The sequence below is a fragment of the Mastigoproctus giganteus genome, chromosome 7 (assembly GCF_048544385.1).
Source record: "Mastigoproctus giganteus isolate SK-2022 chromosome 7, ASM4854438v1, whole genome shotgun sequence".
Classification (NCBI taxonomy): Eukaryota; Metazoa; Arthropoda; class Arachnida; order Uropygi; family Thelyphonidae; genus Mastigoproctus; species Mastigoproctus giganteus.
The window spans coordinates 41,335,181-41,353,252 of record NC_143581.1 but is presented as its reverse complement, the minus strand read 5'-3'; the positions used below and the strand labels follow the sequence as shown (position 1 = coordinate 41,353,252).

The following is an 18,072-nucleotide window of genomic DNA, read 5'->3' as shown; positions in this document are numbered from 1 at the left end:
TGAAGTTAATAAATTTAGATATTAAATTATAATTAAACTATGATTTAATTTAATAATTTAATATAATTATTAAATTATAACTAAATTATGACAAGCATAGTATTAAACTACTATGCTTGTCATAATTTATTTATATAAAGTGGTGTATTGTTTATTATTTTTATCATGAGAAGATTAAAAATGAATAAGTTTTGTTTTCAAATATTATCTATTTAAGCAATCTTTCTACTTTGATTTATTTTTATTTCAAATATTTTCCATTAAATATGCTGAGTCTTATAACTAAGTCTGTTTAATCTTTTATTTTATAATATTAATTGTTTTTTACTAATTTCATAATAATAGAAAGATTTTTATTTTAAAAATGCTGACAGTTTATTATTTTAAATCTTTTTACTGTTAAAAAAGTTATAGTTAAAGCTTGAAGTGCTGTATATTTTACTCATAATTAATTTATAGTAAAGGCTTAATTTGTTCAGCACTCACCTTTTTACTGTTTCTTTTTACTGTGTGTTTAAATTTTATATTCTATTTCTAAAAGATGCTCGGTTTTCCTTCTAAAATGGCATTGACTCCTGCATGCCACTTTTTTGTAATGAAAATGTGATCCATATCCTGTCTTTCAGTTTGGTAAGCTATGTTCTTTTCTACAAAGAATTAAATCTTTTGTTGAAGATGAAAACATGTAAAAAGAATATGAGCATGTCTGCTTGAATTAAGCATACATGCAAAAAATTTTTGAGTGCATTGTTTAGACTATGCCACAATGATAACATAACTTGCTATATGATTGCCCTGTGGCCATACTTTTCCAGTTCTGAAACAGTCAGCAATGCAGGATGAAGGTTTACATAATACTGACAGAATACAAAAATTTACATTGTTCTTGCTAAAATAGACATTTTATTATTTATGGTTTTCTTTTTTTTACTAGACACTCACTGGAGGGAATTACATCATTTGGTGAGATTGATTCCTGAGCATGCAAACAATTATCAAATTATAATTGTTTGTACAATTATAAAGTACAAATTTTTGACAGCCTAAAGCTGAGGTCAGATTTGGCAAATACAATTTTTTTGACAGCCATGGACTAAAGTTGAACAATTTTCATCCAATTTCTATCAAACCTGGCAACCAATGGGTTAAAAAAGTTATTTTCCCCCTGAAAATTAAGTGATGGTAGTGTTTCATTCAAAGCCAAGTGGAGATTATTTATACAAGAAAAAAAGTTGGAGCTATTAAAAGTTTAAAATGTCATATTATTTTAAATATTAGAATCAAAGGATGCTTGCATAAAAAAGTTTGTTTTTATTAGTAAACATGCTTGCAGCATAAATCTCAGATATCTCTTTTAGGATTTAATCTAACTTTTAATGTCTCTTAACTTAAGTGCATCACGAATATTGCTACCTCTGCATTAAAAAAAATCAACACTGGGTTTCATTTTTTGCTCTTGGTGTTATTTTTCTTCTAAATATCTATGTACTCTGTATTAATCTCAAATTGCCTTACAATGGAATTGTTCCTACCTCTGGCATTTTGACTCTAAAACTTCTTTCAAGCTTCTGGACTCCATTCTTAATTACCCATCTGTTATGAAGTCTCTTCACTCTGTGTCTCATAGATGTTCAATCTCTACTACATGTCTTTTCTATAGATATTTCCATGGGCAATGTTATTTTGAACTGGTATCTGTAATTCCTCCACTCTCTTCTAAACCAGTCTACACACATACCACAACCAGTCGGTATCTATTCACTGTCCAGCTCCAAACTCACAGAACTAACTTTTTATCTTCCTCATTTATCCCTTCTGCTTCTGTTTTCTGAAACAACCTTCTTTTATGTGTATTTCCTGAAAATTACAATCTACAAAAATTCAAATCTTATGAAGCGAGTATCTTCTGTTTTCTCAGCCTTCAACCCATATATGGTACTAAATACTTTAGGTTCTGATACCTTTGTGTTTGGAACTTTCATTAAAAAAAATAAATATTTTGAGATCCAACTGTCTTCTGAGAACTTAGCCACATTGTTGATGAAGCCTGGAATATACTGTGTCTTTCTAATATATATAAGTAGTATTCGAAAAGTTTCAGGTCTGCCATGTATTTTGTTATTTAAAAATAAAATAAACACAACATAGTGAAAAATTGATTTAATGAGCTTTTGGGGGAAGGTGTGTTGTTTTAAATCTGATTGTCTGTTAAATATTGCTTGTTAAATCCTAAAGAAATGCATATAGTTTATGAAGTTGCTAGAATGTTATGAAAAAGAAAAATGCAGATGTGAAGTTTTGAAGTGCAGCATCTGATGGAAAGCATAGAATATAGAATATTGGAAAAATTTTAATGAAAATTTGAAAGATTGAAAGATTGAATGCAGAATAGAAGGGAGAGGGTGAATTGTATAAAGGCAATTCCTGTGAAATTTTCCCAGTTGAAAATTTCCCAGTATGAAATTTTTTTGATTACTTTCAGAAGAATCCCTTGTGGGTGAATATTCTTCTTTGCTACTGAACTTTCATCAGCAATTAAAGGACAATCATAATCTGGTACTTTCCAGAGGGATCTTTTTGCATGGTAACATTCTTGGTCATAGTGCTGGGCTAACCATGGATACAGTGATTTAGATTATGAAAATTTATTCACTTCTATTCCCCTAGATATATGTCTTCTTTGGATTACATCTCCACTGAAAAAAAGATTTTTGAAAGGGAAACACTTTGGAACGAAAAATGATGATGTTCATGCAGTCAAGCAGTTGTTAAAGGACCAAAACAATCACTGTATCAGGGCATGTTTTTATTTTCACTTGTTGCTCATGTACTATTCTGACAACATACAGCATAATAATTTTAATTCATCCTGTGTTATTCAGCACTGTGACTACATTGGATTATTATTCCGTAATGGTTGATGGAATAGGTAATTAATTTGATTGATTTTAATCCTTTATTTTAGACCTTTCACATGTGAATTCCTGCAAAGCATGTGGGTCTATGATGGTCAGTTTCTTTCTATAATGGTTGATGAAATAAGCCGATTGATTAATTTTCATACTTTATTTTGATCATTTTCACATCTGAATTCCTGGAATGTGGGCCTGTGGTGGTCAATTCCTAGAATGCATATGGGCTCACAACAGTGATTTTTTTTGAACATGGGTTGGCTATGGCAGTGAGTTTCCAATGGTTGCTGGCTCTGTGGAGTGAGTTTCTTTTGTGGAATTTGTTCTATAAAAATGAACACAAGATAAAAATGAAGTGAATGAAACTTTGCACATAAATGCTTTTAAATATTAATTTTTTCCTATTTTGACTTGATTATCTATGTGAGAGTGAAATTATTGACAAATATCAAATTGGAATAAAAAAAAGTGAAAAAATCTTGAAAAAAAAAATCATGAAAAATGGCAAAAAACAAAAAAACTGTGCTAAGTAAAATTAATTTTGCATTTTTTGATGCAGTTAATATCTTCTACCTTTTATATATATAGCACTTTATTCAGTTTCATAGACTTCTAGATTAGAAATCCAGAGAATTTATTCAGTTCAGTTTTTATAAACCTGAACTGGACAATTGAAGCTAACATGTTTAAGCTTTTATTTTGATATTTAGAGCTGTATTTGGATTTTCATCTATTTTAAACTGTCTACAATCATTTGGAAATATAAATAAAACACAGTTTTTTTGTAAATGAATACATTATTCGAAACAACTTGCAAAGTGTGTATATTTGTTCAGGAACCCCACACACGAACATCATATTTATACAACATGTGGTCAAAAAGTTGAGAATGGAGTATAAAAGGCATAGGGACAAAATTCTATGTTTTTTTTATTTTCAGTGTATTCATCTCTAAGTTCAATACACTTATTTTATTTGATCTTCAAAGAGTTTAATCCTTCAAAAAGAATTCTTTAGGTTGGTCATCAAACCAGGTTTCAACAGCTACTTTTAGCTTTGTCATCTTTAAAATCACCCATGAAGTTGAGACTTGAGGTTTGTGAACAAAAAATAGTCACTTAGAGCCAGATATAGGCTGTATGGTGGGTGGTTTAATTGTTCAAATCCACATTTATGAATTTTATTCTCTGCAAAATCCATTAACCCAACTTTCCTTGTCTTTTTTCCCAAATTACAGCTTTTAACCTTGGGATAAAGTTGACACAGTATTTCCCTTTTATTGTGGTTTGAGGTACAAGGTAATCAATTAAGATCAATCCTTTTGCATCTCAGAAAATTGAGGTCAACACTTTTCCAGCTGATGGTTTGGTTTGGTTTGAAATTTTTTTTGGGATTGGAGATCCCTTGTACTTGCTTTTTTAATTTGGTTCAGGATCATAAAAATTTAGCCAAGTTTCATCACCAGTTGCCAAACTGGATAAAAATCTATCTGGATTAGTAAGAATTAATTTTAAATTCTCTTTTGATTCTGATGTTTGTCATGAATGGAAAGGTTTCTGGGAACTCATTTTGCACAAACTTTGGACTTTCCCAAATAATCATTATTATTGTTAAAAGCTTCCATGGGAAATGTTAGTACTTTTTCAAATTCAGATACTATAATTCTTCTGTTTTTCTAAAATGTTTTCTTCAGTGATGGCAATTGTTTCAGAATTGATTGCTTCAGATGGCCAACCAGGCCTTTGATCTTCCTCACCTGACTCCTATCCTCCTTTAAAATCTGCTAACCCTCTTGCAACAGTAGCATATCTGGATAATACATCCCCAAATACTCTAGTCCAGTGGTTTTCAACCGGGGTGCTGTGGCACCTTAGGGTGCCACAACAACATTCCAGGGGTGCCACGTAATTTGGGTTTAAGTTACTTAAACTTAGTATTATTTTTTAATTTATATGTTTATTTCATTATATATAATATCGGTGTAGGTACACCATAGTAAACCCATAAATTTGAACTACATAAGTAGTGTAAAAGGCATCGTTTTAATTGTATCTCATATTGTGGGTGCCTTCACAATGAAATAGCTGGTATTGCACTACTTCAAATAAGTAATGCTTCTCTAGTAGAGAAGACTACTGTTATTTATTTTCAGAGGATACCACCACCCAGACGATCGTTTCGAAGCTATTGGGCTTCATCATCAGTGGGCGGGCAGGTACCCTGGTAATGCGACAAGCCATCACAGTTATGTAGTTCAAATTTATGGGTTAACTATGGTGTATCTACACCGATATTATATAGTTAATTACCAAAACCCATAAGGATTATGCCTTGTGCATTTCGTTTTCAAATACATTATTACCTGGCTTGTTGCATTACCAGGGTACCTGCCTGCCCACTGATGATGAAGCCCAATAGCTTCGAAACGATCATCTGGGTGGTGGTATCCTCTGAAAATAAATAACAGTAGTCTTCTCTCTACTAGAGAAGCATTATTTATTTGAAGTAGTGCAATACCAGCTATCTCGTTGTGAAGGCACCCACAATATGAGATACAATTAAAACGATGCCTTTTACACTACTTACCTAGTTCAAATTTATGGGTTAACTATGGTGTATCTACACCGATATTATATAGTTAATTACCAAAACCCATAAGGATTATGCCTTGTGTGTTTCGTTTTCAAAAAAAGTTTATTTCATTATAAAATGGTGTACAGTATCTTTTTAATTTTGTGGTGATCTATAATTGACGTTTACTTAGTACTTCCATATAAAGAATAAAATTATATACTGTATATATATAATTTGTATTATGAAATGTAATTTTTATAATTATATTATTGTAATAAATATCATATAACATATTTTTTAATATTATATATACGGATATATACAGAGAGAGAATAGGATCAAACAAGCAGAAAATTGAGTAGGGGTGCCGCAAAATAAAATAAATTACTTAGGGGTGCTGTTATTAAAAACAGGTTGAAAACCACTGCTCTAGTCATTCTTTCATGGATTTCTATAGCTTTTCTGCTCTCTTTGTTAAAAAATTCGTTTACTGAATGATGCTTTATTGCTGATCATTCATCTTTCTCCTAAAAATAAAAAAAAATTAAATTTTAAAAACTGAAAGAGAGACTGATGACATTTTTTTAAATATTATTTTAAAAGACATTAAGTTATCAAAATAACCTATTCCATAGTTTATTAATACATTTTATATATCCTGTTCTCAGAACTTTTTGGCACACCCGTGTGCGTGCGTGTGCCCGTGCACTTTTATATATGATGAATACTTATGAAAGGGTTAATTCTTTACACTCATCAAACACAGATTAAGTGGTGAGTCTTGAATTTTGTAAGTTTTGCTGGTTCATTCAGTTATTTATTTATTATGTGACTTAAGGAATTTTCTGTAAATACAATGTTTTTAACTTAGTATGCAAAGTGTGCATATTTTGGGAAATTGGTTTAATTGGTTTTAATAGTTTTTAAATATCACCAGTAACTTTTTTTACACAAATTAGTATTCATTATTGGTTTTGGGTGTGTTTTGTCAGTACCATTTTATAGTTATTTACCCCCTAGTGAAACTTCAAAATGTTAGCCATAAATTAAATAGTTTTAAGAACTCATGTGGCAATCATAGTCACAACCATTTTTATGATTAGTAATGTAAAATAAGCTAAACTTGTAAATTTATTAACATATTTGAATATTTTTAGCATTTCTATTTTCAATTAAGAAGTATATTTTCAATATTCTGTAATTTTTTTCATTTTTTAAGCCTTGACTACAAGCAGAATGTGGACATACAGTTCCTTGTTCATAGCAAGGTAATTTTTTTTTTATTCTTGATTAATGAAGAAAAAAAATTTATCCTTGATTTAAGAGGTCAAATTTGGTCATACACTTCAAGTTTCTAATGAATGGTTATGAAAAGATTATTATAGTTGTAATTTTTATAAGAATTTACTTGGAAGGATTAATTATTTTTTTCTGTGTATGTATCATTTGGTTATATTAAGAAATTAATGCAGAATTATAATGAACAAATCATAAAATTGTCACCAAAAGTTTCAAACTTTAAGCCATAAATCTTTACTAAAATTATTGAAACACTAGCAAATAAGCACATTTTATGCACATGTTTATTATGCAGATATGGAGAGCAGAACAGTAGCACAAAGGTATAAATTAATCCATTCAGAAGTGAGTTAGCTGACATCAGTGGGCCCTCTATAATGCATTTTTCCATGGATTTTTTGGAATAAAAAAAAAAAATCTCTACATTAATGAGATATAATAATTTATTTTTATTTTGTTATTTGTTATATAAAGGAATGTTTGGTCATGTATATTAAAGAGTGTGTGTGTGTGTGTGTGTGTATTTAAGTTTGCATATATATGCGCGCGCGCACACACACACACACTTCACAACAGTCCTGATTAGCATTATTATCGCAAAAATATTTACATTTCTGCAATTGTAGCATAATACCATTAACAAATCTAGAACCATAGATCTCTGTATGTTATGATGAATAGATTAAGCAGCAGAAGTAGTGATTGACATGCCACTTGAAAATTAACTCAGTGAATTTGAATGTGGCCAGGTGGCAGTGGTAGTACCTAACACACCAAATTCACTCTTTTTAGCATGTTTCTTGAAATGCAACAAGGAGTTCACTTAGTTGAGTGAAGGATGTTTACATTAGTTTTAAATGTCTGTCAAGGAAAAGGTCAAGTGATACAAAATGTGGATGCAAAGTATGAATCACTGGCAGAACATCTAGCAAAATCAAGAAGGCAACAAACTCCTTCAGATTTAACCACACTTTCGGTCTTGACCATCCAGCTTCCACTCAAATCGAAAATAAGAAGTCACTCTTGCAAGAATACAGATCATTATATATATACATTGTCATTTTCTTAACAGAGCAATGCAATTTAAATTCTTGTTAAAGCATACAGCCAAAACCATTCCTACCTTAGACCTGATCTTGAACAACAGATTTGATGTAGATGCATTGTTGGGTTTTTTTTTGTGTGCTTTAACAGTATTTAATGCTAAACCACATAATCTTACACCTTACTTTTGACAATATTTGTTACTTCAAACCTGTGTTTGGTATTTTATGGGCTCTAAGTTGCCTTTGTGATGTAGTCTCCAACAACCATGACATAGGAAAATAGTTTCTGAGATGTGTGTTTTCTCCTTATTTTCAGTGAGCTTGAGGAATATATTGATTGTGTAAGACAAGTAGTACTTCCTTTTTGAATATTGATTATCATCAGGAAACAAACAGTAGGAAAATCAGAAATAAATAGTGCAACTATGTGTCACTTAAATAACCATTGACCAGTAATACAAGATAAGAGTGCCTGCCTATACCCAAAATGCTGTGCCATTTCTGCCATGAGATTTCATTTTACCTGCATCCTCTTTGCCCAGTAATATCCATCTTATATACAGGGTGTTTCAAAAATGATGGTCAACAATTTAAAGGTGAAAAGTACAAACTAAAATAAGCAAAAAAGCCCCAGTGAACATTGGGCCGCAATTGAACCTTTTTCGAGATAATGCACATTTTCTCCTAAAATCTGCCACTGACTATGGGAGCACTAGTTTAGCAAAATGCTGTGAATCCTTTGCTAAGGGTGGTTTTATTAAACATAAGATAATACATTTTTAATTTTTGGTTTTAACACCACAGGATTTTACAGATGTTACACGTTACAGGATGTTACAAAAGGTGCTCAAAATGCTGTCCTTGCATCCATACACAGCTTTGTAGTCTTCTCTGCATTGAGTTGTGAATCTTCTCAGGCATTCCTGGGTCATTTCTAATTTGCTGAAAGGCTCCTTCAACCCGACGCTGCAATTCCTCAACTGTGTTAATGTCAGAAGTGTACACCAAGCTTTTTACATGACCCCAGATACAAAAATCCATAGGATTTAAGTCTGGTGATTTGGGAAGTCACATTACAGGCCCACCTCTACCTACCCACCCACCGTTGATCATACCTTCTAGTTAGATACCGAGTCACAACTTGAGCAAAATGTGCCGGTTCACCATCATGCATAAACCACATGTTCTGGCGTTGCTGAAGTGGAACATTATCATCATCAAGAAGGTCTGGAAGAACATTCTGCAGGAACTGAAAGTACAACTCTCCCGTTATTCTGTTTGGCAGAAAGTGTGGACGGTCTCTTAGTAATCCTAAGAGACCGTAAGAAATGTTGCCAATGTTGTGACTTGTGAATTGCATTAGGATTTTTGTCGGACCAAACATGAATTATGAAAATTAAAAATACCATCACGAGTAAACTCAGCTTCGTCAGTGAACAAAATGTTGTTTAAAAATTGGGGTTTCAAGACACACTGTTGTTGCATCCACTGGCAGAAGTTCACGCTGGGAGGGTAGTCTGTATTGCTGATACCTTGTACATGCTAGATATGGTAGGGGTACAGTAATTGGCAATGTAAAATTCGCCACGCACTGCTATGACTCAGTACATGCTCTTGCAGAGCAACTTTACTTGTCGAAATTCCTGAATTTTGTTTTATTCTTTCTAACACCCTTTCCTCTACATCAGGTGTTATGCTTCTGGGCCTACCTGCTCGTACTCCATGTTCTCTAAGGCATTGATGTACCCTGATGAATGTGCACCTGTTGGGCTGCTTTCGGCGGGGAAATGCTTCTTGGTACAAACGTGCAGCCTCGAGTGCACTGCCATTGGCTTTGCTATACATGAAGTGCATGTCCGCATACTCTTCATTGCTGTAACATCTTACCATGTTGACTATCCTTTGACAAGTATTAGTATGCTTGCTACGTCTCAGAGCATTGATAGAGGGGGAAAGGGAGAGAATGAGCATAACCTAACCTAAACAAACAAGTCATTTGTGGATCCAAACTCTGTACAGTTCACCTTGTCAGTGGCGGATCCCAACTAGAAATGTGCAATATCTTGAAAATGATTCACTTAAGGACCCATGTTTACTAGGCTTTTTTGCATATTGTAATCTGTACAGTTCACCTTTAAATTATTGACCATCACTTTTGAAACACCCTGTATTTAGAAAAACTATTACAAAAACTATGTTAAAGTTTATAATGAAATCATTCATCAGCAGATGCAGTTATTTGTAAATGCCAATTCATCATTTTCAAAATTTTTAATTATATTCTTTTAACATAACATCAATAATTTATTGCTGTAGTAGCTAATTTCAGAAACCCAAGAATATTTTAATTTTCATTATGAATTTTTCTTCAGATTCCCACTGATGGCTTGGTGTTACGTGGTTGGTACAGTACTGTCACTTTAGCTGTTTATGGAGTATTGACTAAAGTTGTCAAAGATCGTTCTTCACCGCCCCCACCTCCTCCTCCACAGCAACATCGGGCAATTGGTATAAATTAAATTGAAGCAGTGTGTTATTTTAATTAATAGTTAATTATAAAACTTAGTTGATAATATGAGATTGCATTTATAAACAGAGTAGGGATCATACAGTCATTATGATTATAATTAGAGTCTATGCAACTAAGATTGCAGTAAACAGACCATTCAGTGAAATCAGAATTAAAAAAAAAAAAAAAAAAAAAAGTAGGATTATATAATAGGATTGGAAAGAGTGAATAATATTTTCTGTGTAGTGAATTAATGTTTTGGTTGAAGTTATAGGTCATACTGTATTATAATGTAGTCTTTGTAAATTGTTTCATTACCTCATTTGAGTTAGGTATTTTACTATATTATAAATTAAGGTAGCAGGTCATGTGTTTAGAAATGTGACATAATAGCAACTTCACTTGATATTACACTAGCTGACCAATTTATTCAAAACTGTCATTGCTACAGAGAAATGAGATTTGTATTACTAGAATGTAACACTCATTCTTATGATCATCTGCTAGACTGTAACACTCATTCTTATAATCATCTGCTAGAATGTAACACTCATTAGTATAATCATCTAGTAGAATATAATAAATAATTGTAATCATAATAATGAGTCAAAAGTCCTAAAAATTCTAATTTCAATTTAATTGATTTTATAATTATCAAATAAGACTTAGTCTGAAATACTTTCATGCTGCTCTTCACTCGCTGCACAAAGGTTTTGTGGAAAGTTTTCTTGATAACTGTGTCGAAAATGAATTACAGTCATGTTGGAATGGTTTTTTTTTTTTTTTTTTTTTTTTTGGAACTAGTAAGCATGTTGTTGATAATGTTTTTCATAGTCCTTTGATTTATAAATGTTCAAAATTGTTTTTTAAAATACTTTTGAATGCTAACCAAGTCTTCACTTATTTTTGAGACACAGGAGTTACAGAATCTTGCAGCAGCTTTCTGATATGTGATTTGTCAAAAATACAGTGTGGAGTTTAGATTCATTTATCTGAGGAAATTTTGAAATGATCTGCTACAAACAAAACCGTTCATCACCAAACAATGAATAGCAGACTGCGGAAAAATTTCAGTTAGTCCACATTTGAAAGATTTGTGAGTGATCCATTCAAGTTATTATGGCCAGACTGAGAATTGACCCATAATGATAAAGCCTGCATTTATGTTAATGATGTCGGCATTTAGCATTAACATTAGTAGACACACATTATGCAAGAAAGCAAGCTTATATAGCATCAGCCAAAAAAAAAAAAAAAAAACTTCCCATTTCATCCATCCATTCACTCCAAATGTTTGTCTAGTTCTACCTTGAACTTATTTAAATTGTTGACCTTCACTACAACTGATGGAAGTTTGTTCCAACTATCAACCACCTGCTGACTAAAGGCAAATTTCCGAACATCTATTCTACAATCGTCTTTCCTCAATTTGAATTTATGTCCCCTCAGGTGGGTAATCTGAGCAAGAGAAAGAATCCCATCAGCATTGAGCTTGCTAAAACCATTCAGGGCCTTAAACACGTCAATTAGATCACCTCGCAGGTGCCTAGTTTCCAGAATCTGCAATTCGCAGAATTTAAGCATATCATGGTAACAGCAACCCTTTGTTTCACTCACCAATCACGTTGCCTTTCTCTGTGCTCATTCCAGCAGCTCTACATCTTTCTTAAAATGAGGCCTCCAGACATGTATGTCTGGAGACACAGTACTCAAGGTGAGGCCTGACTATTGCCTTATACAAGGGGACAACCACCTCCTTATCCTTGCTAGCAAAATTCCTGTATATCATTGACAAGACACCATAAGCTACTCTTGCAGCCTGTCTGCGTTGCTCAGAAAACTTCTTCATATCTGATTGCACAATTACCCATAGGTCCTTTTCATTCTCCACTACCCTGAGTATAGTACCACCCAGTTGACATGTTATGCCAGGGTTACTGCTACCCATATGCAGTACTTTACATTTGTCAATATTAAACTTCAGTTGCCACCTCTCAACCCATCTGCTCAACTTTTCCAGATCCTGTTGCAATAGTGTGCTATCATTACTGTCATTAACAACCTTACCAACCTTCATATCGTTTGCAAACTTAGACATTAACCCTGATATACCTTCATCAATATCATTGATAAATACAGAAAACAACGAGCCCAACACCGAACCCTGTGGGACTCCACTAATAGCATTAGTCCACGAAGAGCAGTGTCCATTGATTACCACTCTTTGTCTTCTCCCACTCAACCATCCTTTTATCCATTGTAGCAGCTTACCCTTAATGCCATACTGCTTCAATTTGTATAGTAGTCTTCCATATGCCACAATAAAAAGCTTTCCTAAAATCCAAGTACAGTCAGTCCTCGTATAACACGTGTTTACACTACACAAATCCGATCATACATGATTTATAAATAGGGGAACAATATCGTATACAACATGAACCGAATTCGCTTATGCACGATTCGGCTTTGTGTTTACAAGAAATGGCAGTTGAACGCGGAATCACCCCAACTGAATGCAACACGATAGGAATGAAGAGAAGATTCTGAAAATGTATTTATGTTTTTTTATATCAGTGAAGGGGAAACACATTTCACCATAATAAGGTAAAAACCCACACAATTCCAGCTATCGGTATTATTGCAAATGCAATTAGATCGAGTTTACTACCAGTTTATAACAGATTCCACTAGCAGAAACGCAACTGGAAATTGTTTTTATTGTTTTATGGTAGTAACCCCCCAGAAACGTGCTTTAGTAAAATGTGAGGTGTTAATAGTGTATCTCTGCCTTTACGGTGTTGTTTATTCAGTTGCTACATGCGCACAGCTTTGTTTATGTGTATCAAGCATGCCTCCTCATTTTGTAATTGTGCTTTATTTCCTAAAAATGAGTGAAATACTTAAAAGGTGTGAAAAGGAAGTGTCCTGGTGAAGACACTACAGATTCAGAGAGAAAAAGAAAAGCAATATCGGAGGCGGACTGGGTCAAAAATTCTTACCTGGGAAAATTTGTAGTGGCCTCGTACTATGGTTTATGACCAAAATCACATAGATTTTGATAGAGAAAAAATATGAAATTGTAAAATGCTTTGAGCGAAATGAAAGACCATGTGATATTGCACGTGCTACAGGCCTAAATGAGGCAACGCCGAGAATTAGAAAGATGCATAAAAACAACTTTCATAGCAGGAACAACTCAAAGTGTAATTAAAATCCATTAGATCAAGACACAAAGAATTGGAAGAGATGGAACGGCTGTCATCTGTTTCAACAGAAAATCAAACAAAAAACAAGTTTTCTTACGATAGAAGCAAAAGCATTAGCAATATTTTATTACGATAATTTATTGTGTTTGGTAATGCTTTGGTTACAAATATGTGTTCAATCTTGGGTGATCAGCACCTAACCCTATTTTCCCCATAGGGCCTGTTGTTTATATTGCACGAGGGTTTCTAGGAACACAACTATCGTGCTATACGAGGACTGACTGTATATGATATCAAAATTATTTTTTGCATCCAGGTCCTTTGTGACCACATCATAATATCCAATCGAATTAGTCAGACAAGACTTCCCCTTAACAAACCCATGCTGTGTTTGAACTATAACTGCAGTCTTGTCTAGATGATCCTGCATTGCTTTCTTAACCAGTGCCTCCATTAATTTCCCTGGAATAGAAGTTAAACTAATAGGGCTGTAATTACTCATGTCACTCTTTGATTCCCCTTTGTAAATTGGGGACACATTTGCACATCTCCAGTCCATGGGGACTCTTCCTTTGCTGCTTTCTTTAATATAACTGGATAATTCCCATCTACCCCAGGTGCCTTTCTTATGTTCAATTTCAACAATTTCTCCCCCACTTTGTCCAGATAAGATAATGGGGATATATTTTCATGTCTCCAGTCCATGGGGACCTCCTTTGAGTACAGGGATGCTCTCATAATTACGGCTAAGGGTTTGCTTACTTCCTTTGCCTCCTTTAATATAACTGAAGAGATCCCATCGACCCCAGGTGCCTTTCTTATGTTCAATTTCAACAATTTCTTCCCCACTTTGCTCTCAGTTATTACAAAATCATTTAGCTCTCTGTAACAGTTTGATCAACTTCTGCAATTCCTCATGTGTGAATGTAGATGCAAAATACTCATTCAGTTTGTCAGCTATCTCAGCAGGTTCATCAACAATCAAACCATCTGTGTCAAGTGGGCCTACCTAATTCATTCCCTTCCTTCTAGAATTTACATAATTAAAGAAGCCTTTGCTGTGTTTCTTTGCATCCTTTGCCAAAGAATTCTCGTAATCTGTCTTTGCTTGCCTAACGTCCTTTGTGACTTGCTTACAGACTATCTTATATCTACCATAGGCATTTTATTCTCTGCCATGAGTCTCGCTGGTCATCTGACATCCATATAGGCCTAAATCTTGAACAGTATTTCTTAATTGGTATGAAAAGCCTAGTAGCTTCCAAGATTAATTCCTTGAATGCTTCTCATTTAGAATTTGCTGTTGGTAACATCATCAGTTGGTCCCACTGTACAGAATATAAAAAATCTCTGAGACCACCGTAGTCACCTTTTTGAAAGCAAAAACCCTTCCCTTTATTCCTGGTGGTAGTTATATCTTTAAGTTAATCCCACATCAGTACACTGTGATCACTGCCACCAAGTGGTTCCTTTATCTGCAGATTCTTAATGCATGAGGAATCACTGCTGATGATCAGATCAAGAGTATTACTCCCTCTGGTTGCCTCTCACACATGCTGCTGTATAAAACATTGAATAAATCCACAAATATCTTGCTGGTGTGTGAGTGACAAAGTCACAAGTTCCAGTCTATATCTGGGAAGTTAAAATCCCCCATTATAAGACAATACGATTTACTGATCCACTCTATTTCTCTGTACAGTTGTTCATTATACTCATAACAGTCATTAGGCCTATAACACACTCCCACCTCAGCTTGGTTTTCCCAGTGCTTATATAGGCGCCTCCATATCCAGGTGGGCAGGAGCAGCAGTGCGTAGCACATACTTCTTGATTAGACCGGGGTTCAAGCCCATGACCACCAAATACGGAGGATGCTGAAAGGTCAGGGAATGACCACCGCATATCCCCGGAGCAATATGGCCTTAGTTGCCAATGCTCCTAATAACAACAACAACCATAGTACAACCCAGTGCTTATGTCACGGCAAACTGACTCAATACTGCACTGTCCACCCGTCAACTAGATGCAATTCCTTAGATTTTATGTGTTTCTTAACTAACAGCATAACCCCTCCTCCCTTCCTATCCTGTCTATCCTTTCTGTACACATTGTACTCCCCAAATTCCAATTCTGTATTCCTTATCTCTATGTGACACCATGTCTCTGATATCCCAACAGCATCAGCCTTTGATGCCTTCACCTGCACCTCATATTCATCAAATGTGTTTTCTATACTCCTAACATTGGTGCACATGCAAGTATAGGTGCACCTGTCCTTACTCTTAGTTACCCTAACACAACCCATGTATTTACTTGTTCCTTGATGACTCCTAGCAGCCCTCGAAATCCCCAGTACCTTGCTTTCCAGGCTGCTGCTCATTCCAATAGAAGCAGTGCAAGAATCACTTTCACCTCTGCCTGTGGCTACTGTTAATCTATTAGTCTGTGAATCTTCTCCCCCCAAGCTTGCAGTTTTCCGACCCACCTAACAATGCCTTGATAGAATCAGCAAAGGTGCCTCTGTAGCCAGGTGAGAAGGAGCAGCAGTGCGTAGCACATTCTTCTTGATTAGACCGGGGTTCGAGCCCGTCTCCACCACCAAATACGGAAGATGCGGAAACGTCAGGGACCACTGCATATCCCGGAGCAATATGGCCTTAGTTGCTTAATGCTCCTAAAAAAAAAACTAAATAACAAAATAAAAAAGAATCAGCAAATATTCTTGCACCCTTTCTATTTAAGTGTATCCAATCCCTGTAGAAACAATCTCTCCTGTTAACAAGCACAGACCACACTGAAAAAAATCCTACCCCTTGAGCCTTGTACAATCTCCAGGGCCAAATTGATTGACAAGGCTCACATCATATACTCCTCGTATCGTGTCTGGGTAGGAGTGCAGACACTTTCAAATTTAACTCTAACTCGCAAGTTTTTTTCAACATTGACCTGTACTTGTTGAGTAACTCTGCAGATCTACTCTTAATGTTATTAGTGCCAGCGTGTTCAACAATATCACCCATTAAAGATGATATCTGCTCTACAACATCATCAACTTTTGACCCTGGCAGACATACCCTGGTTCTATTCCACCTATGTTGCTCTGTATATTATAAAAGCGACTTCTGGATTACGTTTTCTTTCCAGACCTAATCCCATGGGTTGCAGAATCAATTTGGGACAATTTTACAAAGTTAATGAAGTTATTTCTTATGTAAAAATGATCTTTTTAAAAGCCCCCTGCATGCATAACTATGGAAATATTCAACTTGGTCTTCCTCTTCCTATTTTGACAATTAGGGTTATATGCAGCATTTTTTATGCCAAAAACTTTGATCTATATAAAAAAAAAGTTTTCAATGCTTTGGACACTTTGGATCCTATAGCTGTTGCCATTGCTAAGGAAATTCTTTCTTAGGCAAACATTTGCTTTTTGTCAGGACTCATTTTGCTTGGTTACTTAATTCTCTTATCGAGCTTGAAATATGGGGACTTTCTTTGAGCTGTGCAAATGAAGAGGTAGATAAATCTCAGTTAGACTTTTTAACCGTCCCTGGAGACATAGGAGAGAAAATAATAAATAAATTTGACAATCTTTTAAAAAAAGAACTCTGGATTTCATATGGTAAGAAAATTAGATGGCCTTGTTATTGGAAATGAGCAGGAACTTTCATTTCAAGTAGAGACTTTGAAAGCTCACATTTTTAAGTTTATCCCTGTCACTTCCATCAGTGTGGAAAGATCATACTCTTCATTTAAAATAATTCTGGATGATAAATGCCATAGATTTACAGTGGACCACATCGAAAAATAATTTTGTTTATTGTAACAAAGGTTATTCCATATAAAATGATACGTATTTTAAAACCTTTCATTTAATAGTTTGTTACTTTTATATCCTGGACACAAAGCAATTGCAATTCAGTTAAAAAATAAGTGTGTAATAAATGTATTCTATCAGCGCTTATTATGTGATGTTTAGTATTAGTTAGCAAAAATTGTGCACACCAGTGTAATTAATAAACAGTGATGTTCAAAACAGATATACATTTCTTTGTGCAATGACATAGTAACAGTTACCATCTAAATGGACAACAATTTCACACAAACAATTTGATGTTGATATCAAATTCTTCTCTTTCTGCTGCACTTTCCTACATGGTAGAAGGAAAAAAAATCAGTTTTTCTGAAAAAGGTGCTATTGATAGATGTGTTAAGCAGTTATTAAATAAAATGTAACACAAAATTGGACATTTCAATGAAATAACAAAAGAAAGGAATTAAATTCACTGTCAAGACCTGATAATCACTTGGAAAGTACAGGTGATGACAGTGAACTTCCTTTACTTCCAACTTGCATATTTAAGAAAAGACAAGGCTTTACTTATACATTCAGAAACAGTATTGTTGTGAGATAATTAATTATTGAGACTATACTGTTATATCATATGGCTATAATATCATATGGGTAGTTTATTAAGTAATTTATTAATTTAAATAAATTTAATAATTTAAATTTAGTGATT

General features: G+C 34.1%; 1 protein-coding gene across 2 annotated transcripts in view; it reads left to right on the top strand.

Moving 5' to 3' along the window:
• Positions 1-18,072, top strand: part of vir (VIR_N domain-containing protein) — a 346,195-nt gene that overhangs the window by 11,323 nt on the left and 316,800 nt on the right. For both annotated transcript variants that reach the window (XM_090377624.1, XM_090377623.1), the window contains exons 4-5: positions 6,706-6,754; positions 10,204-10,339. In XM_090377624.1, the coding sequence (XP_090233750.1) occupies positions 6,706-6,754; positions 10,204-10,339 (185 nt within the window). The remainder of the gene's footprint in view (positions 1-6,705; positions 6,755-10,203; positions 10,340-18,072) is intronic.